Source organism: Pseudopipra pipra, chromosome 22 (genome assembly GCF_036250125.1).
Source record: "Pseudopipra pipra isolate bDixPip1 chromosome 22, bDixPip1.hap1, whole genome shotgun sequence".
Lineage (NCBI taxonomy): Eukaryota > Metazoa > Chordata > Aves > Passeriformes > Pipridae > Pseudopipra > Pseudopipra pipra.
Window position 1 is genome coordinate 6,989,427 of NC_087570.1, and position 26,984 is coordinate 7,016,410.

Here is a 26,984-nt window from a genome sequence, read left to right on the forward strand (position 1 = left end):
CGGCGGGGCGGGCGCTTTGCGACGGCGGCGCTTGTCGGCGGCGGCGGCGGCGGGGACGGCCATGCTGCTCACCGTGTTCTGCCTGCGCCGCGACCGCTCCGAGATCACCTTCAGCCTCCAGGTGGACGCCGACTTCGAGCTCCAGAACTTCCGCGCCCTCTGCGAGCTGGAGTCCGGCATCCCGGCGGCCGAGAGCCAGGTCAGGGCCTGCCCCCCCCGCGCCGCTCGGAGCGGCGGCGCCCCCGGGAGGGCCCCGGGCGGTGCCCCCGGGGTCGGGTCCGGTGGGAGCGGCTGCGCCCCCTGCCCTGCGCAGGGGCGGGGTCCCCCCGGCTGGGAGCGGCTCCGTGCCCCCCCTTTCCCGGGGTCGCGGTCCCCGGAGCCTCCGCCCCGCGGATCCGGAGTTTGGGGCTCGTTTGGGGATCGTTGGGCAGGGTCGGGGGCCCTCCCCCGCCGCCCTCCTTCGCCTCCGTCGCTTTTCCCTCAAAATCCTCGTTTTGCCCCTCGGGAGAGGGCTCCGAGTGCTCGGTGACTTGGTGCCTCCGGAAAAGGCTCGGTCTGCTCCCGCTGAGCGGCTGAAAGGGGGGGAGAATAACGTGGGTTTGTTGTTTTTATTGAGGTTTAGTAGGAATTTGGTGTTTAAACGGGGCAGGATTTGGACGAGAGAAAAGGGAGTCGGAGAGTGAGGAAGGTGGTGGCCCGTGGAATCCGCAACCCCCTGAAATGTTCGGGAACGGATCTGAAATGTTTGGAAGGGGTTTGTTTATCCCATCAAAGCCCTGTCTGGTCTGGGGCCGAAAGGGCACATTGAGGCTTTTCCTCCCTTTTTTCCACACAGGTGTGGGGACCAGACGGGGACCAGACGGGTGCATCCGTGTGGTTTTCCCAGCAAATATTCCCCCTCTCAGCCCAGATTCGGGGCTCACTCGCTGCCAAAACACGCGGGAGGCTGCGAGTGGGGGCGGCCCTGGGCCATCTGTCCGTCCCTCTGGGGTTTGCTCATAGTTTGGGTTCAGTCCCACTTTTGTGGCCGTTCCTCCCGGTTTTTCCTGGGCAGGGCGGGGCTGGCTCCTTTTCTTCACGCTGGCCCTGCCTGGCAGAGTTTTTGGAGTTTACTGGTGGTGGCTTTTGCTTCCCGAGCCTTTTCCCAGTCCCCATTAACAAAGTGTTTTTCCAGCCAAGCCAAGATTAGTCAGCGCTGGAAGAGCTGCTGCAGGAGCAGCCCTGGAGTTGGAGTTGTCCTCATCCAGCAGGTTCCCAATGGTGCTTGGCTTTCCCTCTGCCTTGGGCAAGCCTTGTTTTTTGGGATGGGAGGTTGGTGTTGAGGGAGAAGTGGTCTCAGAGCAGGGGAAATTTTAGAATGGGAGGTTGGTGTTGAGGGGAAAGTCTCAGAGCAACTGTAGAAAATCCAGGTGAGGTGAATTTTCCTTTAGAGGAAGAACTCTTGGTTTTGGGCAGGCAGAAAGAGAGAAACCCCCCCCTCACATAAAGGTTCTGTGCTCCAGCAAATCCTGTGTCCACGTCCTAGATCTGGGGACAGCCCCTACATGTGGGACTCCTCAGTGGCTTTGACATCTCCAGGCGTGAACTGGAGCACAAACTCCTGCCTGTCAGCTTTGTCCCCTGTGTCACAGGGACCTGCAGCTCCAGGTCTGGTTTAGGAGAACGAGGGGTCGCTTCTGCTTGTTTTTTGCCCGGAGTTCCCTGGTTTGAGTTGTTCCCCCCCAGCTGATGGGACGGGAGCAGTGCTGCGCTTTTGTAGCCACCTCTGCCTTCCTTCTGCTCCTCCATCTGCCTCTCGTGCATCATCCTGCGCCGCGTCGTGCCGTGCTTTCCAGGCAGTTATTTATTGCTCCTCTCTCTGCTCCTTCTGCCCAGTGTTTGTGAGGTGTTCTGAGGATCTTTAGTGGGGAGAACAGGTTGGACATCAGGAGGAATTTCTTCATGGTTGTTAAACATTGGCAGGGGCTGCCCAGGGAGGTTTGGAGTCCCCACTCCTGGAAGTGTCCAAGGAAGGCCTGGCCATGGCATTCAGTGCTCTGGGCTGGGGGACAAGGTGGGCATCGGGCACAGGGGGGACTCCATGGGCTGGCAGGGCTTTTCCAACGCAAATGATTCTGTGTTTCTGTGAAAGTTATAAAAATGCAAGTTATCAGTGATGCAGCTCATTGTACGGAAGGATTTTGCATTCTCAAACCACAAACAGGCAGTTTTACATCTACCAAACTCAGCTGTTTCCTGCCCTTTTCCCACAACCAGGATGGACATTGCGTTGAAGGTGTTGTGTTGGCACAAGAGAGGATGAATTTCATTGTAAGGGTCATGCAGGGTGGAGTAAACCATTACTGTGTGTGGAAGAGGGTTAATCCCAGCCTTGCTCCCTGCTGGTTTGGGAGGTTAATTCCGGGTGCTGCCGGTTGGGGTGGAGCAGGGAGCTGTGAGGGGTCTGAGGTCAGTGTGAGATAATGGAGGCGGCGCCTGTGGCTGTGGTGATAAGAGGAGCTGGGTGAGGAGAGGGGAAATAATTGGGCTTCCTATGGTCTCCTCCATGCACCAAGGCCGTGGCTTTTCAGGGGGAGGGACAGGGAGGCTCTTGGCAGAGCCATGTTCTTCTGGCAGCACCTCATTCCCTTCGTTTCTCTTTCTCTTTGTGCCCTCCATGTCCTGTCCTCTGCCATGCTCAGGAACGTTTGATGGGTTCTGGGTTTGGCTTGATTGCTGCCTGCTGGTGGTATCCAGCACTCCTGCGTGGGGTTCCCTGCTCCATGAGGAGGTTCTACCCTATGGATTCATCATGCACAATGAATCCATCAGTGCCTGCATCCCTGCCCAAGTCTCCTCCAGAAGAGCCCAGGTCTGGAGCCTGCAAAACAACCACAAACCAGATGATCAAGAGGCAGCACAATCCAATCTGTTTTAGGAGTGGAGCAGAAGGGGTCAGGAGTGGATTAATCCGAGCTGTAATGGATGTACCACGAGTGCTGGGTGCTTAATTCATTGTCTGGGATGTGAGGCCGAATGCTCATAAATCCAATCCCAGCAAGACGACAGAGGTAAAGCCTCACTTAGACTGATTAACTCGTCTCTCCCAGAGTGTCTGCGCAGGGAATCTGCCATTCCAGATTTGGGTGTGCAGCTGGGATTTATGACACGCTCGCTGTGGCTGCGGCAGCGCCGACCCCGGCCGGTAACGTGAGAGCTGTGCCGGGGCTCTGCCAGCGCGGGCTGACCTTGGTTATCCGGTGCTGCCGTGTGGGGCAGGGACTGTGCACCTCAATATCGCTGCCCCGGCCCGAGGGGCTCTGGGAGGGACCCAGCCTGGGCAGTACCTGCAGGGTGGTATCAGTGAGAAGGTAGGGGAAGCTTATGCTCATTTCCACCGCGTGTGTTCCCCCAGTTCTGCTGCCTCTGGCTGCTGTCCTGCAGGGTTCTGGTTATTGGTGCTCCTCCTGCCTTACCCTGCTTTGGCACCGCTGCTGGTGGTGGGTCTCTGCTGTTCGAATGTCACAGTGAGAGTCTGTGTAAGATTTTGGAGTCGCTGGAGTGAAGCAATGGAAGGCTGTAGTCTAGACCTTAGGACACGTAGCAGTTGGGTTTTTGGGAGCGTGTTGGATCTGCTCCCTGCGATAGCATCAGGGCTGTGGCCACGCCGGGGCTGAGAAAGCTTCTCCCATGCGGCTCGGCCAGTCCCGACCTGTGGTGAACGTGTTCTTGCTGAACTGGCCTTTTCCAGCCCCAAAGAGACACAGTTTGGCTACACAAGATGGTAAACGTGAAATTTGATCATGGTCCCGAGGGGTTTAGGCCGAGTTCTCTGGTGCTCCCTGCTCTGGACTCCTGCCAGGGGCAGGATCGGTCGGACCGATCCACCTGATCTCGCTGTGCTCCAGAGAATGCACAGAAACCTCTGCCTTGGCTGGTACCATTTCTGGGAATATTTGTTCCCATAAAGCCCAGCTTTATTTTACTTTTCCTACTTCCCTGTGATTCAGGGCCTCTGTAGGTATTACAGGTCCAGTGTTAATGGAAATGGTCCAATGGGGATTATTCACCTTTATCTCAGTGTTTTTGTGTTTAATGTGCAGACTCTTCATTAAGTCAGGTTATCAAAAATAGAAATGGATGTGACTTTGTGTTTGATAGTCACGAGAAGTTTCCCACCCTGGACTGATGGCAGTCTGAGCAGAGCCTTTGGGTGCTCTGAGTGTGGATAGAGTTACGTCACTGGAGTGAACTGGAAAGCACTGAGCTAATGATTGAGGTCCCTGTAGAACTGGTTATTCTGGGGAGCTGTGTTGTGGGAAGAGGCAGAGATCATAGATGTTGGGCTGGCTCATCCATGGGTATGCCCGGATCGGTGCTGCCGGCACGCCCAGGGTCAGTGGGTGCTGTCTTGGGGGCAGGTCACACTGCAGAAAACATCCCTGACTTGTGTAATCGCAGAGTTTGGAGTTTGGAAACATGGGCAGACAGTCCTGGTCAAGGCTTGCTTCCCTTAATGATCTTGGCCTCTAATCAGGGCAGACCAGCCCTTCTTTGGTGTGCTGGATCTCAGCAAGTCCAACCCTGTGCTGTCCAACCACGGACATGTTGAGGCCCTGCCGTGCCCGAGGGGTGTTGGCCGGGCCTGTGAGAACATCACATCTTCCCTTCTGAAGCTTGACATGGGTCTGGAGGATTTGCTGGAGCGCTTTTTTCCCTACAGAAAAGTAACATCTTGCCATGTTTTTGGTTTTCGCCCGCTCTGTGGTGCTGGTGGCTCTCCTGGCGCTCCCCCCTCGCGCAGATCGTTTATGCGGAGCGGCCGCTGACCGACAACAACAGGTCCTTGGCCTCCTATGGCTTGAAGGACGGGGACGTGGTGATCCTGCGCCAGAAGGAGACGGTGGAGCCTCGGCCTTCCATCCGCTTCCCAGGTGAGGAAGGCTCCGTGCCAGCTGCTGCTCCGAGCCTGCAGAGGTTCCTCGGGCTTTATCCAACTCCTGTCAGTGTCTGACACCCCACTGGGTGAGGGAGGGAAGGTGACTGGGATGAGGCACAGGGCCTTTTAAATTAGCTAAAGGGCTTCCAATTTAATGTTTGTTTTGTCCTGAGGAAGCCAGTGCCATTTTACTGTTGTTTTGGGGAAATATGGAGGCAGCCAGGAGGGTCCAGAACAGTTTTGGTGAAGGTGTATGACTTTTCCTATGAGCACTGGTTCCCTTCCCACTGGGCATGATGGCACAGCCATGTCAGACCCAGAAACAGTGCCTGTGGATGTGTCCTAAACCGTCCTGTGGCAAATTCCCTGAGAAGCCCCATCTTACCAAACCCAGTGGCACAATTGTGTGTACACGTGAAAGGCTCCTCCGGGAATGTCTGAGTGGAGCCCTGTGCCTCTCTCCTGCCTTCCACAGCCATTCCTAGCAAATCCCACTCATAAAATATCCCTGAAAAAGGTGCCACTGGCTGAGAAGGGTGTGGGAGCATGGCTGAGGTCCTGGTCCTGCCTCAGCTGGAGGATGGGTACCTGCAATGCAGGTCTGCAGGAATGGTACTACATTTTTTTTCCCCCTGCTTTTTTTTAACCCGAGAGACTCCGAAGTTCCTTGGAGCCACTGGGTTTAGCCCTGCGGTCCCTCCATGAGGGATTCACATCTGTGAAGCTGGGAATAACCAGTCAGCAAGTGCATTTCAGGGGATTAAAAATGGGGCAGACAGACGAGCCCAGTTACATAAACGCGCCGTTCCTAACCCAGTAACCCGGGGCCGTGGCTGCGCTTCCGACTCAGCTGCTGCTCACGGGATCCGCCCTAATGCAGCATTAAGGGCAGCTCATCCTCCCCGTGGTTTTCCAGCGGGTTGTACCCACGACACCTGTGGTGTTCCTCCCTCCAGGTCTGCCCAGGATAGACTTCAGCAGCATCGCCGTGCCCGGGACGTCCTCGCAGCAGCACCAGCCCCCGGCACAGCGGCCTCGCCCGTCGCCCCCGGATGCGCCGGCGTTCCCGCAGGGCCTGGACAACCCGGCGCTGCTGCGGGAGATGCTGCTGGCCAACCCCCACGAGCTGTCCCTGCTCAAGGAGCGCAACCCGCCCCTGGCTGAGGCCTTGCTGAGCGGGGACCTCGGTGAGTCGGGCTCGGAGCTGTTGGAGGGCTGATCAGGGGTGTTTAACGAGCTGGGGTTGCTGCAGGCTCATGGGGGCTGTGGATGAAAGGTGCCTTTGGGAGCACTCAAGGCAGAGCTCCTCTCTTTCTGGGTGTATTTCTCCTGCTCGGCTTCTTTAATATCCTCTGTCCCCTGCTCAGAAATACCAGATGCGCAGATAAGTCAGGTGTCTGTGAACATGGGTGACTCAGCTCCTGATTTTTTCACTAAGACACTCCCAAATGCACATTTTCCAATAAAGGTGGTGTGTTTGCTGCATGCCAGAGCCTGCTGGGACTCAGCAGGGAGCAGCATGCTCCAAAACCAGCTCTGTCCGTAGTTATTGGCTGCTGTGGAAGTGAGCCTCAGAAAGGGAGAGGAAAAGCAACACACAAATAGTGTCTCTCAGGAACTTTTTCAATAACAATAATCATAAATGTTTAAGTTTCTGTTAATCTTGGAAGTGTCCGTGTGTTTTGGGCACAGTTGAAGCCTTGTACCATGCCCTTCACTTTCTCTGCAGGTGAGTAGCTGATGTGGGTCCCTCGTTCTTCCTGTAATGAAAGCTTTGAACTCTGGTGTCCTTTTGGTACAGAAAGAGCAGAATTTTGGGCATGCAGATGTGCTTCTAAACCTCTGCAGGATGTTAGTTGGGAAATAAATCCTGTTGAGTTTGGAGAAATGAGTGAAGAGAAGGAGCTTTTAGCAGGAGACTTCTCCCACTTTCAGTGTTACAGCTGAGTGATCTCCCTCTGTTAAGGGGAGCCAGAAAGAAACTTCCATGGATATTGTCAGCCTACTTAATTTTTAATTCTGGCTTTAGTTCATATCCAGAGTTAAAACCATGTTCTTTGCATTCTTGGGCTTCTTCACACTTCTTGCTGGGAGTCTTTCCCATCACCTTGAGCAGAGCTGCTATTCTTGGCACAGGAAACCAGAGGTTAAGCCCAAGACGCTCAAAAGTGGCTCCTCTGCTGCTCTGCCTGGTCTGTGCACATCAAACTTGGAGCCAGATGTCCATTTCAGTCCCAAACGGCTGCTCTGGGCTCTCAGGAGGAAGCGGTTTGGTCTGGTTATGCCCTTGTCCTGCTGCACAGGTGCTCCTCTCGGTGTTTGGGCACAGATCCAGTTCAGCTCGGCTCTGATTCCCAAATATCCACATGGATCTGTGCCCTGTGGCTGTGCTGGACGAAGGCACCTGCTGTACAGAAGCCTAATTTCAAAAATCAAAATGGCAAAACGTACCAAACAACCTCCCTGAGCATGTAACAGCCCTTGAGGCAGAGCTGCTTCCTGGGAACTGCATCCCTGGAAGCAAACCCACAACCCTCCTCGTGTACAGACCTCCATGGACTGCACGTCCTTTTTGATCCCACCCAAGTAGTGAAAAATAGTCAGAAACCATCCAAAAAGTGGGGATCTAAAAGCTGTGGTTTTAAAATGTGCATCTAGACTTAGTGTCCAGCCTAGGTTCCAGTGGTAGGCATTCATCTTTATGGATTATAATCTCTGGCTTTGGTTTCCCTGGGTTTAAAGAAAGTTTTACCTTTAGTCTTTGTGAGGTTTTCACTTTTTTCCCTTATAAAAATGTATGTGCCAGGAAATTGAGTTTGATTGGGCAGGGTTTGGGAAGGGACACAAGGAGAACGAACTCTGTTCAGTTGCTTTTCATCTCAGCGGGTTCCCAAATTTGCCCCCAATCCTTTGAGGTCCATCCGTGCTGCCCTCAGAGGAAGCTTTTTTCTGTGTGCTGCCGAGTCTGCCCCTCAGCTGGCATCAAAGGAAGCATTTGCTGTGCCAGAATTTGATTTGCAAGAGTAATTTCCAGTAAAAAGCATTTCTGTATCTCTTTGTTCCCACAGAAAAATTCACGAGGGTGTTGCTGGAGCAACAGCAGGACCGAGCCCGGCGGGAGCAGGAGAGGATCCGACTCTATTCCGCTGACCCCTTTGATCTCGAGGCACAGGCCAAGATAGAAGAAGACATAAGGTAACAAACCAAAGTGCTTTGCAGGTTCTGGGGATCTTCCCTGGGGAAAACACTGCTCTGTGCTGCCATCCATGGTGGCTTTTCCTTGGAGGAGGCAGAATCTAAACACACTCCTTGTATGAAGGCACGTTCGCTTGCAGGGCAATGCTCCGGGCCACCTTAGCACATGGGAAGGTTGGGATTTGGGATGTGTAGGTGCACCCCATCCCTGAAGTGTGTCCAGCTGAGCATAGGATGTTCTTCCCTGTGAGGATGGGGAGGCCCTGGCACAGGTTGCCCAGAGAAGCTGTGGCTGCCCCAGCCCTGGAAGTGTCCAAGGCCAGGTTGGACGGGGCTTGGAGCAACCTGGGCTGGTGGGAGGTGTCCCTGCCCATGGCAGGGGGTAGAATGGTCTCTAAGGTCTCTTCCCACCCAAACCATTCCATGGCTCCATGATATGAGGTGGCAGCACTTCTGTCCATGTGTGTGATGTCCTGGAGCTGCCTGTGCTGGTCCAGTCTGAAACTGGAGCGCTTGTGGAAGGCACATCTGCTCTTGAGAGGTGGAACCTGGGGCGCCTCAGCTGTGTTGTGAGCAGAGGGCTGGGCCAGCGTTGGTCTCTGGGCTGAGCTCAGCACAGCAACGCGGCGTCACTTCTCCCAGCTGCCCTGGAGGTTTGGTTTCACATCCTGCTAGTTCTTCTGTGTCTCTGACTAATTCCAGTCTCCAACATCACCGCTGTCGGAGCAATGTTCTGCAGAAACACATTCTGCTCATCAGCTCCCTCCCTCTTGCTGCCTGCCAAATGTAATTGCTTTGAGCTGAGGCTTGATTTCTTCAACTGAGTGATAAATCCTTGAGTCAGGACATGGCTGGTGGTTTCCCCCCTGCCCCGATAACCAAGTATCTCTCTGGTACAGACTCATCCTTGGTAAGAACAAAATTCAGTGGTGATAAGAGTTGTTGGTGTTGGATAAATGCTCAGCAATGCAGAAACCAGACATTTGTAGATAGTGAAACATTGCTTGGAGGCACAGGAATGCCTCCCTTCTCTCTGTAGATGAGGGACAGATAAAGGGGATGTGCCCAAGGCTGTGCAGCTGTTTGGGAACACTTTGGGCTGAGCAGTCCCCAGATTTCACAGCCTGCCTAGTGAAAAATGAAATGGCATCAAAATAGAAGCCCTTTTCCCTTTTTTGGGAGATGCAGTCAGTGTGGATAGCCATCACTTCCAAGATTGTCCTGGGGGCCATGAGGGGCTTCTGGAAGAGCATTTCTTCTTCGGCCTGAATTTACACCAAGGGCTTGTGCTCGTGGTGACATTTTCGCTGTGGTTTTGCTCACCTCCCTCCCTTCCTATGCCTGGAAAAGGAAGGATACCAGGGAAACGGGAGGATTTTAATGTTCAGCTGCTGTGTGGGATTCCAGGGATGTAGCTCCTGGCAACATCTCCCTGTGCCCTCGGTGTGACTAACGAATACGCGGGTTTTTGCTCGAGACTCCTCCGGGTTAACGCTGTGGTGGCAGGTTCCCGTGGCCAACACAAGCTCATCAGGAGCTGTGGTGTGAGTTAGGCAGGGGCTGGAAGGCACAGTGGCTGCTGGGGAGCAGCTTGGCATCTCTGGAATACACCAAGATCATTCCTAGCAATCCCTCAGCTCCAGGGTCTGTGTTTACTAACAAAGCCGTGGTTTAAATGTGTGTTTGTAAGGTGGATGGCAGCAGGTGGGATTTCCAGGTCTGTCTGTGGGTCAGAGGGATGTTACAAGGCCTGGCTGGTAGAAATTCTGATTTTTCTCTCTCCATGAAATTCAGGCAACAAAACATTGAAGAGAACATGACGATAGCGATGGAAGAGGCGCCCGAGAGCTTCGGGCAGGTGGTGATGCTCTACATCAACTGCAAAGTCAACGGGCACCCCGTGAAAGCCTTTGTGGACTCAGGTGAATTACCCCATTTTCATCCTTCTCCACACTCTCCCTCACTGAGGGTGACAGTAAACGTCCCAGTAGTTTTCCCCAGAAATCCCGTAATAAAGCACTACGTGACAAGATGTTGAAGCACCTGAGCACAGCCTGGGCATTGTTTAAGGGCAGCAGAGCAAAGTGTTGAGAGAAGCAGCGTGTGAACACCCCGGATCAGGGCTCCTGGGAGAGTTTCTGGGGCTCCCACTCCTGGAAGGTCACTGCCATATGTGTGTGTGTCTTATCTCATTTTGCAGACAGGGGGATTTCACACGCCTTTAATGTAGTGGTTCCCATCCACAGCCCTAAAGGGGAAGTTCTTGGGGTTGTTCCATCTGTGCAGTAACAGTCAGTGCTGATCCGTGTGTGGGCAGCCAGGTCAGCACAGTGGGATTCCCAGGAAGCCTTTATGCCCTGGGGCTGCTGCTGAGTGCCAGATCTTGAGCTCTTCCAGGAGAGAATTTTAATTTGTGATGGGGATTTAGCAGGAATTCTGTTGCTGGCAGGTGCCCAGATGACCATCATGAGCCAGGCCTGTGCTGAGAGGTGCAACATCATGAGGCTGGTGGATCGGCGGTGGGCCGGCATCGCCAAGGGCGTAGGGACACAGAAAATCATTGGCAGAGTGCACTTAGGTAAGTGCTGGCATTTCTGGGGCAGCTTTAGCAGGGGTTTGACTGCATTTCCCATAGTCTTGGCACTGAGGAGTGTCTGGTTGGGTGCTGTAACTCCCACAGAGTAAAATCAAAGTGCATCTGCAAATGTGTTTGTTTGTCTCGGGCACAGAACTCTGTTTTCTGTCTCATTTAATGCTTTATTTTAGTGGAATTACCATAACACTTGGAGGTGAGGGAGTCCCCAGCTCCTGCAGGTGTAGAGAACACGTTCTCTGGGGGCAAAACCCGAGGTGAATGTGGAACACCAAGACCTTTCTTGTTTGGGGTGGGAGTGTTGGGCAGGGAGAGCTGCTCAGGAAGGGCTCCAGCACAGTGCAGTGTGTGCTGTTCCTTTGGGAAGAGGAGCCTCTCTGTGCTCTTGTGTAGCTTTTCTGGATGGAGACGAGTGTCCTTATTACTGAAAAATCAATTCTGTTCACTGTTGTTGCTGCTTAGGCTTGTGTTCTAATGAGCTACTCACAGCCCCTTGAGTTTGGAGGGTCAGAGAAGCAGGACTTGAGGCTCCTGAGCATGTCAGCTTTTAAAATAATTAACCTGGGACTGTGACAGGCCTGGCAGTCCCTGGGGCTTGCACAGGGCTGGACTTTCTGTGACCAGAGCAGTATGTCAGAGCTCTGGTTTCAGATGTGCCCAGACCTTCCCCAGCAGATTTGTTGTGCTGTAGTGGTAACTCCTCTCCCTTGTGTTTCAGCTCAGGTGCAGATTGAAGGGGATTTCCTGGCGTGCTCCTTCTCGATCCTGGAAGAGCAGCCCATGGACATGCTCCTAGGACTGGATATGCTTAAGAGGCATCAGGTATCAAAATCTCTTCTGAAACAGTTACTGGCTCTTCCAAGTTAAGCGCAAAGTGCAACATAAGTGCCTGCCTGTCAATTCAGTAGGGTTTTCCTGGAGAGGGTTGATGCTGGAATATCTTCTATCCTGGAAGCACGTACACTACATCCATCATGGACAGCTCCAGGGTGCCTGGCTGCTGCCTGAAGCTTTTTGCTCTGATCAGAGATGCTCAAAGCTTTATAACTGAATGATTTATTACAAATCGAGTCAGACAGGACCCTTTGCTTCGAGCTGATGCTCCTGGCCCAGCGTTACCTGCTGGGAACTGTTCCCATTGGAGTCGGGTTGTCTCACCTTGTTTCTCCCCTGTCTCTGGGACCTGACTGGCTCTCCCTCAGGCCCCTGACGTGTGGCTCTCTTCCACAGTGCTCCATCGATCTCAAGAAGAATGTTCTGGTGATCGGCACGACGGGCTCGCAGACCACGTTCCTGCCGGAGGGGGAGCTCCCGGAGTGTGCCCGGCTGGCCTACGGCGCCGGGCGCGAGGACGTGCGGCCCGAGGAGATCGCGGACCAGGAGCTGGCAGAAGCAATACAGAAATCCGTGGAGGAAGCAGGTACCAGGAGGAGCCCAGCTGAAGTGGGAGCCTGCATGTTGTTTTGCTGAGTGTCGGGATGTCTGTGAGCAGTTCCCCTTCCAGCTCTGGGGAGCAGCATCAAAGGGTGCAGAGAAGGGGCTGTATTCTTGCTCCAAGTGCACTTCTCTCTTCCTTTCTGGACAGCAAAACCTGCATGAAGGCACTTGAGGGGGTTTGCTGTTTAATTGGTGCTTTCCCTGCAGCTTCCCACCTGCCCTGGTTTCCTGGTCCTTGAGGTGTGGACATGAATGGTTGTCTGTGACACCCGGTCAGTGGTGTCACATTGTAGTGCCTGCCAGGGCCGTGGCTCAGCTGTGGTTTTTCAGCAGCCTCGTGTAAGCACAGCTTTAGGGAGGCTTCCCAAATCCTGCTCTTAATGGCTGCACTGTGGAAAAATAGAGCAGCTGTGGCAGTGACAAAAGTTCATGGCAATTTTTAGAAACAGCACTATTGCAGCATTTTTCCCTGGAATGGTGCTCGTGCCCTCGGAGGGGGAATTGCTTCTTGTAGTTGCTCTAAATTTCAAAAGCTGAATTCACGTCCCTATGTGCATCCTCAGCCTTAAATGTGATCTGCAAAGAGAACTCTCCCGTAGTTTTGTTCCTGGTGCCCCTGGAATCCAAATGCTGCACAGATGCAGTGCCTGGGCTAGGGAAGATTTCAGTGGCTGCAAAATTTAGTGAAGTAATTTTATTTTCAGCCAAAAGAGCTGAAAGCTGAGCTATGAGCCAAACGGTTTGAAATTCACATTTTCTGTTCAACTCCTCCCTTAATTCAGCTTTTGGCTAAAGGAAGAATTCATTATTTTTTCCCTGCTGTTACAGGGAAGCTGTGAATACCTCAGAGTGTATTTCTTAGGCTTTTCCAAAACTTTTAAAGATAACATTTTATATCCAAGTGTTTTATGGAGACCTTTGACTCTTCCTGCTCATTTTCCCTCTGGAAGCACAGAGTAAATTCTACTTTCTACACTCATGCAGAACTCTTTGCTGGGTCAGGTTTAAGCTGATAAAGTTGATTCAACATTTTTTATTGCTAATTTTTTAAGACTCTAGCATGCTCATATTTAAGATTGAAGTGAGATAACAAGATTTAACAATATATTAAATTTATTTTTGTTTATTAGATATTAATATTTATATATATTTAACTATATTTAAATATTAATATTTAACCATATTTGACATTCCAGTCAGGTTTTGATGTCTCTAAAACTCGGGCTCAGTACCTTGAGCTCGTGTCTCTTTCCCATAACCTGACAGGTGTAAATATTAATTCTTTTCCTGTTAAAACCTGGAGCCTGATGGAGCCTGAGTTGGTTTTTGGAATATATCTCTACTTTGGATGAGACATTATAGTTGGTTGGGTTAGTTCTCTGCTGAAAGGGTCGAATAACAAGCAACCCTCAGCTCAAACTATGAGTCTTTACAATAAAAACATTTTAGTTGAGTGTTTGAAAAAGAAGTGCCTGAAATGACTTAAATCCAAGCTGCTTATGTACCTCATACAGTTCTAAGGACCACATGGCTTTGTTCAGCCTAATCAGCACTCGACCACTTTCCATTGATGCTGAGCCCTAGAGGAATGTAAAAGATTTATGGGAATAGGAAATGCATGTTGTGTGTTCACTTCATGCTCACAGAACACCAAAACACAGGACTAAGGGGGGGTCGTGTTCAGATTGACTGTGACAGTCCTGACACAGGACCAGCCTCTGGCCCACAGGCATTTGTTGGCTGTATCCTAAAATGTCAGCACATTCCCTCTCTCTCTCTTCCAAAACTTGAGTTGCTGCTAGGTGGTACCAGGAAAACCAAGAAAGGAAAGAACAGGAAACGGAAGAAGGAGAGAAAGAGAACAAGATGAAGCACCACAGAAGCTCAGCTCGCCACAAGATGTGTGTTCTTTCCTAAGAGCTGGAATTTTTGCTGCCTTCCAGGAGATGGTACAACACAAATGGCTGCTTGCACCTGGAGGCTATTAAAGTGCTCATTTTGAATGCACCTGGATTATCCCTGAGCTTTATTTAATCCCTGAAGCCCACTTAAGGGAGCCTCATGACTTCTGTCAGCTGACCTGCTGGTGGTTCAGACCTACAGAAGGCAGCTGAGGTGGTGGTGGAGCCCTGGTGTGGTTCACTGGCATCCAGATCCTCCACGTCCTCATTTATCTCTGAGGGCTTTATGCTCTTTTGTGCCAATTTCCCATCACTGGAAAACTCGGTGATCATGGGGGATTCACAAACCTAGCAGCAAAACTGGAGCTGTTTGAGGAGGAAAAAAGGAAGTGTAGCCAGGCAGGTCACCCCATATGCAGCTTTTCATCCAGGCAGCCTCAGTCCAAGTTGCTGCCACCACACACAACTTGGGCTGTTCCTGATTTAAATTCCTGAGAGGAATTTATCCCTGATGGTGCACTTTGTGGGGAAGAATTTGTTCCTGGTATTAGCTGGATCAATATCCCTGATGGGGCTGGGATTCAGCTCCTGTAGATGCCCCAGGAGGAGGATGACACAGAGCAGTGCTTGGCAGAAAAACAGCTCCTGCTGCTGCCTAAATGCAACTCCCTGGCGGGTTTGATCAGACCCTCATTAATGATCCAACGGGTCAAAGGACAGTTCTGCTTCCTTCCTAAAGGGTTGGTTTGGGAACAGAGAGTGAGAACGTAATCCTTCCACACAGAAACAAGGATCCCTCTGGTTTTCATCTGTATCCATATCCTGTGTCACAAGGCTTTTCCCTTAGGAAAGATGAGCAGTGGTATCATGGCACATACTGCACCAGTAGTTAACAGAGAATAAAAGAACAAGAGGCTGAGGAGAGAAAGGCAGATTCCATGTTGTGGAATTTAAAGGGAATCCTGGCTGTAGGTGTGGGCGTGGTGAGCTGTGCCCCAGTACTCCTGTAGAAAGGGAAAGACTTCAGGAAAACTAGTGTTTAAGACCACTGAATTTGGGAGGGGAAAGGGAGCTCATGCAGCACAAAATATGGATGTGTGACCTGGGAGGAGCAGGGCTGTGATGGCAGGACTGATCTGACCGCAAAGGTCGGGTGAGTGATTTAACGAGAGTGCTGATACCTCAGCTAGATTAGACTGTCAGCAAGATAAGGTCACTTCTTTAACCTCTCCTGATAACCAGAGCAGTGTGTGGTGCTACTGGTAGACATCTGCTATTCATCCAGTCTCATGGGGAGAAGGAAGCAGCGAGCTGGGCTTGGCTTCTGCCTGTTTCTCGTTTGCTTTGCTCTTCCCAGCCTCGTCAGCAGCTCCTTTGGGGGGTTTCTTTCCCCTTTGGATCTGTACTCTTTTGCAGCAGGCTGGTGTTGGTTCGCCTTCTCTTACCTGTGATGGCACTGCTGGGAGCACAACCCAAGAATGGTGTAGCCATCTCAATTCTCATATCCCTGAAACATGTCTCCTGAGTACCTCCAGCCAGAGGGAAAACAGAGCAGTAGATGCATGCCCTGTGCCGTGTGTGGTTTACCAAGTGTGTAGCATCACCCACGGACTGCTCTGCAGCACAGACAGTACAGAGCAACCTTTAAATTGTTCTTTGGCAGAGTTATCATGACTCGATGTACTGAATTTCCCAGGCAGAATCCTTCTGGGAGGCAGGAGCTCCTGCAGCCTCCACACTGTCACGCTGGACAGTCGGGAGCGGAGCTGAGCAGGGCTGTGACTGTGCATGGTGTGTGCTCTGAATGCTAACACGAGTTTGGTGTGTTTGTTTCCTAATCCAAACAGAACGTCGGAAGCCTTGATGCATGTAGTGTGTGTTTACTGCAGCTGGAGTGGGCCACAGACCAGGTATTTACAGCCACCCGTTCCGGTTTGTGCTGCCGCGGTGCAAACGGTGGTTCTGCCGTGTCCTGACTGCTCCTGTCCTTCTGTCTTCTCCAGAGAATAGTGACAAAGAAACTACCTCACTGGAAATGCCCTCATTACCAGCTTCTGATGGGTTTCAAAATCCAGTCCAGTCTTCAGGACTAAATTCCAAGATCTGTAATCCCACAAATCAATTACTTGATCGTTCTGTCTCTGCCCCTGCTTCAATTTGCTCATCCGAATCCAGCCTCGCAGAGCCCATTCATCCCAGAGCCGTCAAGACTTTTGACTCTTCACCTGAACGCCAGATAATCCCGGAAAAAGAGCATCCTCTGGTGTTAGAGCATCTTTCCAATAGCTCTTCCTTGGCAAATAACCCGTCTCCCCACACCGGGGAGGCAACCTGCTCCAATCCAGCTTGCCTTTCACAGAAGACACTCGAAGAAACATTTATTGCTGACTTTTTAAAGGAATGTAATGCTGAAGGACAAGATCACAGTCAGGAACATCCTCTGGAAGTGACAAAAGACAATTTGACTGACACTGCTGCCAAGCATGGGCAGGATGAAGATGTCTGTTTGCCTTCGGAGCAGGAGCAAGAGCATGAGCTTCCCATAGACCATCGGACGTGCAAAGAGCCAGAAAAGGAACATCTGGAGGAGCAAAATGAGACAACTGACCCAGAACCTCCTTGCCATGTTGGTGGGTTTGAGAAACCTGTTGTGGCAGAAGCCAACCAGCCAGAAGATCCTCCCCTGGAAACAAGAGATGGACTAGAGAGAGCAGGTCTTTCCTGTGCGAAAGGGATTATCCAGCTGTCAGCCTCCCGTGTGCACATGGAAGCCTCCATGGAAGTCGATGTAGTTGAGCAGGATGCAGCTGAAGTGCGGAGCTCAGCAAGGGAGCAGAAGCAGCAGACCAACGACAGACGTGTATCTGACCTGAGCTCGGACGCCTTCTCCATGGAGGTGGAGCTGCTGAAGTCTCCGTCCTCCTCGAGGGCTCTGCTTCCCACCGGTGATGTCCTGCAGTCTAAAAGCTCTGGGGAAATTCCTGCAGAGTTGTCTAATTTGGTGGCTGAAGTCAGCTCTTCCCCCTCCAGCATCCACGAGCTGAACACAGGAGGACCTTCAGAAGAGCCATGTTTCCCTCTGGCATCAGCCTTGAAAGAGCTTCACAAACTCTTGGTTATCAGTCGGAAAGGGGAATGTAAGATTCTCGCCTCGGAAGAAGTCTCCCAGCTGGAAATGGTTCGCAGAGAGCCAGCAGCAGTGGAGAAGGGGCTTCCTGAAGGTGAGCAGAAAGGCTCAGATCCAGTGAGCCAGGAACAGAGCTGCTTCTGCCCCGAGGTGAGGCCTGAGGGGAGCCAGCCCTGTGATTCCAGCAGAGAGCACGTCAGCACCGGGCCCATCGGTCATGGTCAGCCTGCACTCGGGGAGGGGGCTCTAGGGAGGCAGAAGGGTCCAGGTAAGAGCCATTTGGTCCTGGAGAGTTCTGCAGCCACACCTGGGCAGCAGCAGAGCCTGGAGCAGGGGGAGGCTTTGGCAGAAGCTTCTCAGAGTCCAGCTAGTGCGACTTTGGAGCAAAACACACCCATTTCCTCCACACCTGCTTTGGGTGAAGGCGCACCTCAGGATACGCAGGGCCTGTTCCCGGGAGCGCCTGGGAGGAGCAGCAGTGCTGCTCCTGAGGGTGGGTGTGAGGAGCCACCACTGAACCCACCAGCTGCCTGCACCAGACTGGCCGCGGGTGCCACTCCAGCCCCTGCTTTCCCTGCGGCTGATGTCGACCGGATCCTCAGTGCTGGTTTCACCCCGCGGGAGGCTCTCGAGGCCTTGGAACAAGCGGATGGAAATGCAGATCTTGCTCTTCTCATTTTGCTGGCCAAGAGTATCGTCGTTCCCACGTAACAGGGAGCTGGCTGGGGGGTCTTCTACAGGATGTATCTCAATTACACACCACAATGGATGAGCAGAATGTTGAGCCAGATTTTTTAATTATTTGCAGCCAAAGTAACTTGTCTCTTCTGTTTTACTTAATAGATTTGGCCTTTGAGAAGAAAGAAAACATCCTAGCATTGTGTGGACAGAATAGCTTTTAATTCTTCATACTGGATTAAAATGACTGGGTTATTTAAATGTACAATTTTAGAATAAGCTCCAGTGCTACGAATAAAAAGCAGAAGCCGTTGCGCTCACTGCCCTGTCTGGAGCAAAGTGGGTTGTGACAGGAATTGGCCATGGGATGGGAGGTGCACGTGGAGTCCACACGGACTCTGGATTTGTTGTAGCTCTTTGTAACCCAAAATCCAGCTGTTGAAACCATCCTGGCAGCGACTAAAGATGTGTAGATGCCCACAGACATAAAAGGCTTTGTTAGAGGAGCGAGGGGTGTGGGTTTTTTGGGGAGTGTGTTTTTGTGTGTGCACGGGGAAGGCTGATGCTTATTTTTGCCAAACCCTTTTAAGCTGGTTAGATTTAGAGTTGGACTCGATGATCCTTGTGGATCCCTTCCAACCCAGAATATTCTGTGATGCTCTTGGGCCAGTGTGTTCCAGTTTACAACATGGGGATAGAAGAAGGGAAGGGATAGAATTTGGTGCTACCAAAACTTTAAAGAGACATTTTAACTTATTTGGAGATGCATTGGTATTAATTGCAGGGGACAGGGGGAGGGAAAAGGAGTATTTGACATTTTTTTCTAGCCTTGCCCACATCTCATTTCCCCCATGCAGAAAGAACAAGCTCAACCACTTAAAGGCAAAACCTTAACAACGAATTTGTTTAACAAACCAACCATGTGTTATGGCTCCAAATCCTCCTCTGCCCGGGGAGGAATGAACTTCATCTCGGTGGCTGCATTCCCTGTGCTCTGAGAGGGGCTGTGATTGGAAGAAGGATCTGCTTTGCACTGGTTTGTCTGGATGTTTGGGGATGATCAGCCTCTGAGCTGGGGGTGCTGATCTCACACCTCTTCAAGAGCGAGGGCTCCCCAGTAGGGTTCATGAAACAAATGCACTGACGTGGCTTCTGTGCTACAACCGTCGTGGCCTTCTGGGACACCCCTGGGGAGTCCCTGCGTGGTGAGGCCTCACTGAGGCTGTGCTGTAGGAAGCCCTTTCCAGATGCTTTTTTGGGGGGATGATGCTCTGCAAAGCCCCAAAACTCTGTTGGGGCTGGGGAAGGAGAAGGAAAGTGTGGCTGAAACCAAAATTTAAGTAGGAACTTTGATTTAGTCCCACTTGCAAATCTCAGAAGTGGCTTTGTGTCAGGTGTTCATCTTGAACTTGCTGCGCTGAGCTGAACGTGGAGTGATGGCTCAGCAGCACCAGACACGTGTTTTTGTTTGTGGCTTCCATGTGGTGTTGTCATTGTCTCAGGCCTGTGTCCTGGTGTTTCGTGTTCCCTGTTGCTTTAGCAGGTTTCCTACATGTGTGCTGGGCTGTTTTCATGCAGGTGGCATTTAAAACCAACCCAGATTTGGTTTCATCTGTCACCTTGCAAGAGTTTCTGCTGTCAGTGAGCGCTGGTGTCAGATTCGTCTCAGACACGTGGGCAGCCAGGAGATCCTTTACAGTAACGAAGAGCCTTAAGGCATTCCACTGTCAAAGGGAGCTTTTCCCTGAGCTGGGGCAGTCCCAGCCAGGCCTGGAGCTCCCAGACAGGTTTGGCTTATATCCCTCTGCTTGTGATGCCGGCAGCGGGTGTTGCTCCGTGTGGGAAGCAGTGCTTGGCTGGCTGGGAACCCCCTGCCTGAGCAGCATCCAGCGATTCACTTGGAGCTCTGCTCAAAATGAGTTCCTGAGGCCAGACTGCAGCTTTCTCGTCTTCACCGTGTGAGTGGTGGAGTTCCCCCTGCTGAAGGTTTGGTTTAATATTCTTGCAGTGAGCACCTCAAATCAGCAAAAGCCCCTCTGTGAAGGGCAGCACCTGTGCTGGTACAGGAGTAGTGTCGTCAGGTCTCTAGAAGCCTTAGGAAATAGAATATATTAGACCTGTTCCCATCTGCATCTGGTTCACTATCAGAAGCAGCAGCAACGAGGCTCCAGCTCTCAGATCCAGAGTGACTTCAAACAGCTGAATCTGCTCCCAGTTTGTGCCCTGGGGCTGGGTGAGGTGGTCCTGGGAGCAAAGTAACGCAGGTAGCAGGTACAGGTTGGCCCTCTTGGATGCAGGAGAGCTGAACCTGCACCTTTAGTCTGCATGTGGATCTACTGCCAGCTGCTTAGAGCATCAGATGTTGGCTGCTCAATGTTAGCTCCTCATGTTAGCTCCTCAATGTTAGCCCCTTGTGCTCACCCTTTCTGTTTTAGGAGCTGCTGCTCTGCACCGGGCTGGGGACAGGCTCTGGTTTCACGGCCACGGCGACTTAGGCTGCGCATACGGAATTTACGCTGTAAAAGCTTTAGAGCATCAGCCAGTCTGCTTCAATGCTCAGTTTTACTCCTTGTCAAATACAAGTTTTGAAACCCGCCCTCCTGCCAAAGCTGTATGGAAGCATTTATCCATAGTGCTAGAATTCCCTGGGTAACTCTCAACTGCTAGAAACAAACCCTGACCCCCAACTGATAAATACTTGTAAAACTTTTATCAAGTAGGTCCAAGCCTGGTGATTTAAATCTCTTCATTTCCGAGCCTTGCTTTGAGTGAATGGCTATGCGCTGCTGAATTAGTGAATAATTTTTTTAGGAGCAAGATTTAGGAGAAAATTGGGGCAGTGGTGAGTATTTAAGGTTAAAATAAAATGTAATAGAATGTGTGTTTAGCGAACGCTGTCTAAAAGTTGTCTTTGTTTCAATGTGTGTCCTCTCTGCTGTGTGCACACACACGTCCTCTGCTCAGCTTCCAGCAATCCCTTCGCTGGTCCTGTGCTGACCTGGCTCACAAAGTGGGAATATTTCTATGGAAGGAGGGATGGCAGAGCGCTACAGCTTGTTGGCTACAGCAGGGGATAAAGGTACCACCAAAAGCTTTTCAGGTTTCCAAAGAGCTGTGTGTCCTGGCCTAAAATCAGACCTTTGCTCTCTTCTCTTCCCCCTCATCATTAATCGGTGCTCCAGTGTCCTAATGTCACATCAGCAAATGGATTTCACCATGAAGTCCTGCTCTAGAGAGTAAAGCAACGCTCAGAAGCTGCTTCGTGAAGCTGCCAGTGCCTGTGGGACCGGGTGGGTCTGTAGAGATTGTTTCTGGGTGTTCCCTGGAGCCACTGTTGGTTTTGGATGTATTATTTACCTTAAAGATATGGAAGCAATGGCCTTGGCCTTTTGCTGAGCATGTGTTTCTCTACGCAAGGCCGTAGGTGAGCACAGAGGGATGTTTAGTGAAATCCCAAAATCTGGAAGTTTCTGGGCACAAGTGACTGACAAGAGGAGGGATTATTCCTGGTGATGGTCCCTGGCATGTTTTCCTGCTGCTGGACAGAGCTGAGCTGTGCTGTTACCCTGACAATCTGCCTCGTTGCTGCATCTGTTTGACTTTCTACATAGGCACTTGGTCTCCAGGACTGTTAATCTTGTACCTTCTCTGTGTTCCTCTCTTCCTGTCTTTGTCTCTCCCTCTTGCCATCCTCTCCTCAAAAGTAGCAATATTTAAGTGTACTTGCTGAATGCTAACTTCAGTCTTCTCTAAGATGCTATGCCATTGACAAAAGGAGAAGCAGATCCTAGAGGTTTCTTCACCAGACTTGGATTTCTTGCCAAACAGCTCCCCAGAACTTTAACAGGAATTCAAAGAGGAGAAATCCAGAGGTATTTTTGCCTGCCTCTCTCGGAAGTCAGCTTGGGAAACGGGGTCGGTTTCGTGTACATCATTCCCCTCTGAAGTGTTCAAGAGATTTCTTCCTGCACTGTGTAGATGAGGCTTGGTCTGTGATCCAAATGTACCTTTGGGTCACACTTTGATGCTTTTTAGCTTCAGAGTTTTACAGACTCACTTAGGGAACTTGAGGGAATCAATACTCAGGAATCCTAAAGCTGGTTGCGTTTGTGTTGTTGACTCTCGTGGGCTGAACACGCTGCGGCCTCGCAGGCGGCTGAAGGGAGGAGAGTGGGTGTGTCACCAGTGGGATGTGGTTCTGCCCAGAGTAATACACACTTGATTCTTTTTTTGATTTTTTTTTTTTTTTAATATCGGGGGACTGTTTATCAACAAAATTGATGTGTAAAGAAAATTTGATATTTAAAAAAATGAATAAAAACTTTATCATAATGTTGCTTGGTTGGTCTGTCTGTATTTCTGAGGCCAGCAGCTCTGCACTCAGATCCTTCTCTGCCTTTTTTGCCAAAGCCAGTGGATTTTCCTTAACATAAATGTCATTTTAAACGTAACAAGTAGAAATCTGTGGGTAAAATTATTCCAGTTGGCAGGGCCTGAGAACAGGCATGAGAAATTCCTGTATTCCCCTTCTTTGGGGATGGGCTGATGGGTCCTTCAGGCAGGACTTGGAAGTGGAAGAGCATGAGAATAAACACAAAATGTAGCACTTGGACACAGCTCTGTCTGATGAAAAAATGAATAAGGCACTCCTTGTCTCCTGCCTAAATACCTCATTTCCAGCCTGATTAGGAGATGGTTTTCTTTTCCTGGAGCTGGAATTTAATTTCTTGGGTCATTAAAAACATTGGCATTTCTATCCCCGCAAAGCTCATGACAGTTGTAGTTAGAAATAACTTTTTTGAAGTCCCATTCTCTTAGTGTGAGAGAACAGGTTTTGGAAGGGAGGAGCAGAGGATATTCCTCCTCTGAAACTTGGGGCGCAGTGACAAACCCCAAGATAGCATCTCATGGAGCAGCAGTTCCTTCTTCAGATCTGGAAAAACTTGCACTTTTCCTTGGGACAACACTGAGGTTTTGACTGTCTTAAGTCCTCGCTATCAAAAGTTGTCAGTGTTGGTACCAGATGAGAGACACAGACACGATGGGTTATGAATCAGTTGCTGTGACAAATTTGGCAGTAGTTTCCTAACATGTTCAGAGCTCTGCATGTGCTGCTGTTGGCAGTGTTAGAGCCAAGTGAGGTCATTAGTGTCATGAGGTCATTAATTAAGAGGCAAAACTACATTTTGAATCCTGTTCTCAGGGTGGGAAAGGGTTTGATGTGAGGGTTGCTACAGCCTCATCATACATTGACCAAAGCGTTCACTGTGATTTTTTCTGCTGGGAGATGATTTAAAGACTAAATGCCCTGGTTCAAAACTGTTTTGAGCACTTGGGCCTTGTTTTTTCTGCTTGAGGAAGATGGTTTTATTTTGGTAACATATAAAAGTGAAAATTAACCACAGTTATGGTTGTGTTCACATTTGGGATTGTCCCAGTCTGAATTGGGAATGAAAGCTGAAGGAGGGTAGGTTGGCCTCCTCCTCCCTGGAAGTGTCCAAGGCCAGGTTGGACAGGGCTTGGAGCCACCTGGGCTAGTGGAAAGTGTCCCTGCCCATGGCAGGGGGTGGAACAAGATCTTTAAGGTCCCTTCCAACACAAACCATTCTGGGATTCTGTGAATTTGGGTATTGGCACTCTGAAATCTGCAGCCTTTATACAGCCAAGAGACGATCACACCCTGTGCAATAAATGTAAAGGTGCTCCAGGTCGGTGTGTTTTCCTTGGTTATTTTTTGTGGGCCTTTAGGAGTAGAGGTCTCCCCTAAAAACTCCCCACAGAGGTCTGGAGTTTAAAAATAACAGCTGAGGGTTTTCTGAGCAGTCACGTGGGCGCTGAGGCTGCGCTAAGAGCAGAGTGCAGAGAGGTGAGGTGAGGGTTGCACCGGAACACTCAGGGAATGCTCAGCAGAAGGAACGTGACCGAGCCATTGCTCAGGAATTCTGCAGTGCCTCCCAACAGCCCTGCCCGGCCTCTCTGCAGTCCCATGGTCTGGGCGCATGCCTGGTGTGCCTTTGCCAAGGGAACCACTTTTTGGGCACGTCTGTCACCAGAATGGGATTTGGGAAATCCTGCTGGCCAGCCCGGCTTTTGATTCACTGTGGTCTTACATGGATTATCTGCTCTGCCTCATTCCCTGGGGGCATGCTGGGGGTGCAGGGACCCCTTGGAAGTGTAACCACTCCACTATGACATAATTGCCTCTGACAACCACGTGTACTAATTACAGGGTGCTGTCATGATTGCCAGTAAAGCACTGAGTCACAAGGATGTGAGTGCTGGTGATTGAAATCCCTCACAACAGCCACTGCCAAAGGAGTGGCTGTTTCCCAGTCCCTTTGTTAAGAAATGGAAATGGGACGAGGTTTAAAATCAAACCACTTGTGCCTGGCTGTGGAAATGGAGGTGTGTTCACTTATAAGCCAACGGTTTCTTCTGTGTTTTTTTCCTAATACTAATTTTTTTCCTGCCTGGATCACTGGCAGCATTATTGAAGTGCCCTATGACTGCACTGCATTAGGTAGTATCTTAGGAGCATCTTGCATGTAACACACCTTGCTCAGGAGGTGATAGCCTTCTGTCCTTCCTCACTCTCTGTCTGTCACAAGTGCCCAGTGGCTCCTCTCCTTGTGGATCACGTTATTCATGCCAACTTCAGGCTGCAAATAATAAGCAAAGAGTTAAAAACCTCTTGGGAAGAGAGTGGGAAGCAGCCCAACATGTGGAGGGAGTGGGATGGAGCCTCCCAAGCTTGTCTAAGGAGAATGGCAGCTGTCTAAATGCTGGGAGTGAGGAATTTTCCATGTAAATCCCTAATTGTGTGGTGGGTGCTTTAAGGGATTACAACCAACTCATTTTACTGGGAGTAAAATGCTTGGGGCATTCAAAGCATCCAGGAAAGCTGCAGGAGACCAGGAAGTCTGCCCTACCATAGAATCCCAGAATGGTTTGGGTTGGAAGGGACCTTAAAGATCATCTCCTTCCAACCCCCATGGGATTATACAGGTGTGGATGCTGCACCTGGTGCCTCTGGAGCGATGAGGAATGCAAATGGATGCACATGCCTGCTGGTGTTGCTCATTTTCCTTAGACTTCATGCTTTAAATCCTAAAATTCACCAGCAAAGAATAAAACAGTGTGTGGGATCTGTTGGGCTGCTTTAAAAGGAGCTGACTTTAGTCTCTCCAGTGACTTGTTGGGGATCAGGCTTGGATGCTTCATGCTCAGGACTGCTGTGGAGTAGTTGTGTGTGGGTTTTAGGGGGGTCCTTTCCCTCAAATCCCCCCCCAGTTCAGTAGGAGAGAGTCACCTTCCTCCCCAGCTGCTGAGACAAGCTCTTATCCTTCGGATCTCACTTAAAATGTTTCTTCTTCTCTAGAGGCTGGTGGGGAGCTGGAAAAATAAAGAGTTTTCTGCTTTGGCTCACTTCTAACCCAAGCACTAAAGAGCTGCGCTCTCTTCCCTTCCCTGGGAGTTTCTCCCATGGTTTCCAAAGCTGTTTAACTGGCTGGGCTGTTCCTGCAGGGAAAGAGCAGGTTTGGCCTGGTGTGGTTTCTTTATCCAAGTCCTTGCTCAGCCCTTTCCTTCCCTGCCAGCAGGTTATTTACAGAGGAAGGGGTGGGAATGGCAGGGAATGTGCTCCTGGGGAGCTGCTGGCTTTTCCTTTTTTAATTGCTTTGACTTTCAGTTCCATTTTCAGTTCCAGGGTCGGGTGCAGGCACTAAGCCAGCCTCGAGTCACAACTCTTCACCTCAATCTCAGGAGGAGAGTTTATTATTATTTTTTATTTATTTAACCCCCCTCCATCGAGCCTTTGTGCCAGCTCCTGGTTCTGTCCTGTGATGGCAAGTAGGACTTGTATCTGAGTTTCTTAGGAGCTTTTCCCAGCGATGGAGGTTTAGGCTGAAGCAACACTTAATGTGGCCCATTTTTGGATCCATGGTGCCACCCAGCACATGGACCCCAACAAAGAGCTAGATCCCCTATTTCAAGTTGCTGGAGGGGGACTGAAGGAAGCACTGCTGAAGCCCACAATGGTGGGGTGCCATGTGGACTCCCCATTTTTCCCTCACCACAGAATATCTCCCTTTCCTTTGAGGCCAGCACCCCAAAGCCAGAGGCTGGGCGGTTGGTGGCCACCTCACTTGGTGTCCCCAAACCCACTGTGTGTCCACTCAGCAGGCACCCAACACCCCTGTCCCCTCCTGTCCCCTCAGGTGACTGTGAGGGACCCAACACCATCTCCCCTCACCCCCCTCACATCCCTCCTTGCTGTGAGGGACCCAATGCCATCTTCTCTCGTGTCCTCTCACTGGGTCATGAGGGTCCCAAATGCCATCTCCCCTCACCAAGGTCAAGGACATAATGAACTCAAAGCCATCCCCCCTCATGTCCCCTCACTGTCTCCAGTGCCATCTCCCTTAATGTCCCCTCACTGAGCCTGGGGCTGCGTGGGACTTTGTGCCATCTCCCTTCATGCCCTCACTGTCTCCCACACCACCTCCTCCCATGTCCCCTCAAAGAGCCCAGAGCCACGAGGGACCCGGTGCCATCTCCCCTCACATCCCCCCTCACTGTCCCCAACACCATCTCCCCTCATGTCCCCTCACTGTCCCCAATGCTATCTCCCCTCGCGTTCCATCAGTAGCTCATGAGAGAGCCAACACCATCTCTCCTCACGTCCCTCACTGTCCCCAGTGCCATCTCCCTCACCCACTCATCTCCTCTCACCTCTCCAATGTCATCTCCTCTCATGTCCCTGTTGCTGGCTCAAGAGGGACTCAGTGCCATCTCCCGTCACATTCCCCCTCACATCCCATGACCGTCTCCAACGCCATCTCCCCTCGTCCCCCTCAATCCCCTCTGTGGCTCATGAGGGGCTCAGCGCCGTCTCCCTCACGGGGTCACGAGGGTCCCACCGCCATTGCCCCTCCACCCCCTCGCCCCTGAGGGGCCCCGCGGGCGCCATTTGGGTCGGGCAAGGGCTGGGCCGGGCTCGACTCGGCTCAGCTTCTCTAAGCTAGGCCGGGCTCGGCTGGGCTCGGCTCCGCTCGGCCGGGCTGGGCTCGGCTGGGCCGGTCCCGTGTCGCCGGCGGGGCGGTCCCGCCGCCGGCCCGGGGGCGGCAGCGCCGCTCG

The 26,984-nt window shown here is 51.3% G+C and overlaps 1 protein-coding gene and 1 long non-coding RNA gene across 5 annotated transcripts; one reads left to right on the forward strand and one right to left on the reverse strand.

Moving 5' to 3' along the window:
- Positions 1-9: 9 nt before the first annotated feature.
- LOC135425951 (protein DDI1 homolog 2) lies at positions 10-22,185 on the forward strand. 4 transcript variants are annotated; one of them, XM_064678801.1, is made up of 10 exons: positions 20-199; positions 4,784-4,913; positions 5,875-6,105; positions 7,987-8,113; positions 9,908-10,035; positions 10,563-10,691; positions 11,425-11,528; positions 11,937-12,126; positions 15,892-15,954; positions 16,048-22,185. In XM_064678801.1, exons 1-9 carry the CDS (start codon positions 62-64, stop codon positions 15,906-15,908), a joined length of 1,194 nt encoding a protein of 397 aa, XP_064534871.1. In that variant the 5' UTR covers positions 20-61; the 3' UTR covers positions 15,909-15,954; positions 16,048-22,185. The 4 variants fall into 4 exon arrangements, with proteins under 4 accessions (XP_064534869.1, XP_064534868.1, XP_064534871.1 ...); XM_064678799.1 differs by lacking the exons at positions 15,892-15,954; positions 16,048-22,185 and adding an exon at positions 13,936-14,150 and having other exon boundaries at positions 10-199; XM_064678798.1 differs by lacking the exon at positions 15,892-15,954 and having other exon boundaries at positions 17-199.
- Positions 20,639-26,912, reverse strand: LOC135425960 (uncharacterized). Its single transcript, XR_010435808.1, has 2 exons — positions 25,159-26,912; positions 20,639-24,508 (listed from the first exon to the last, which is right to left on the reverse strand). It is a non-coding gene; the product is annotated as an uncharacterized LOC135425960 (long non-coding RNA).
- Positions 26,913-26,984: the final 72 nt, after the last annotated feature.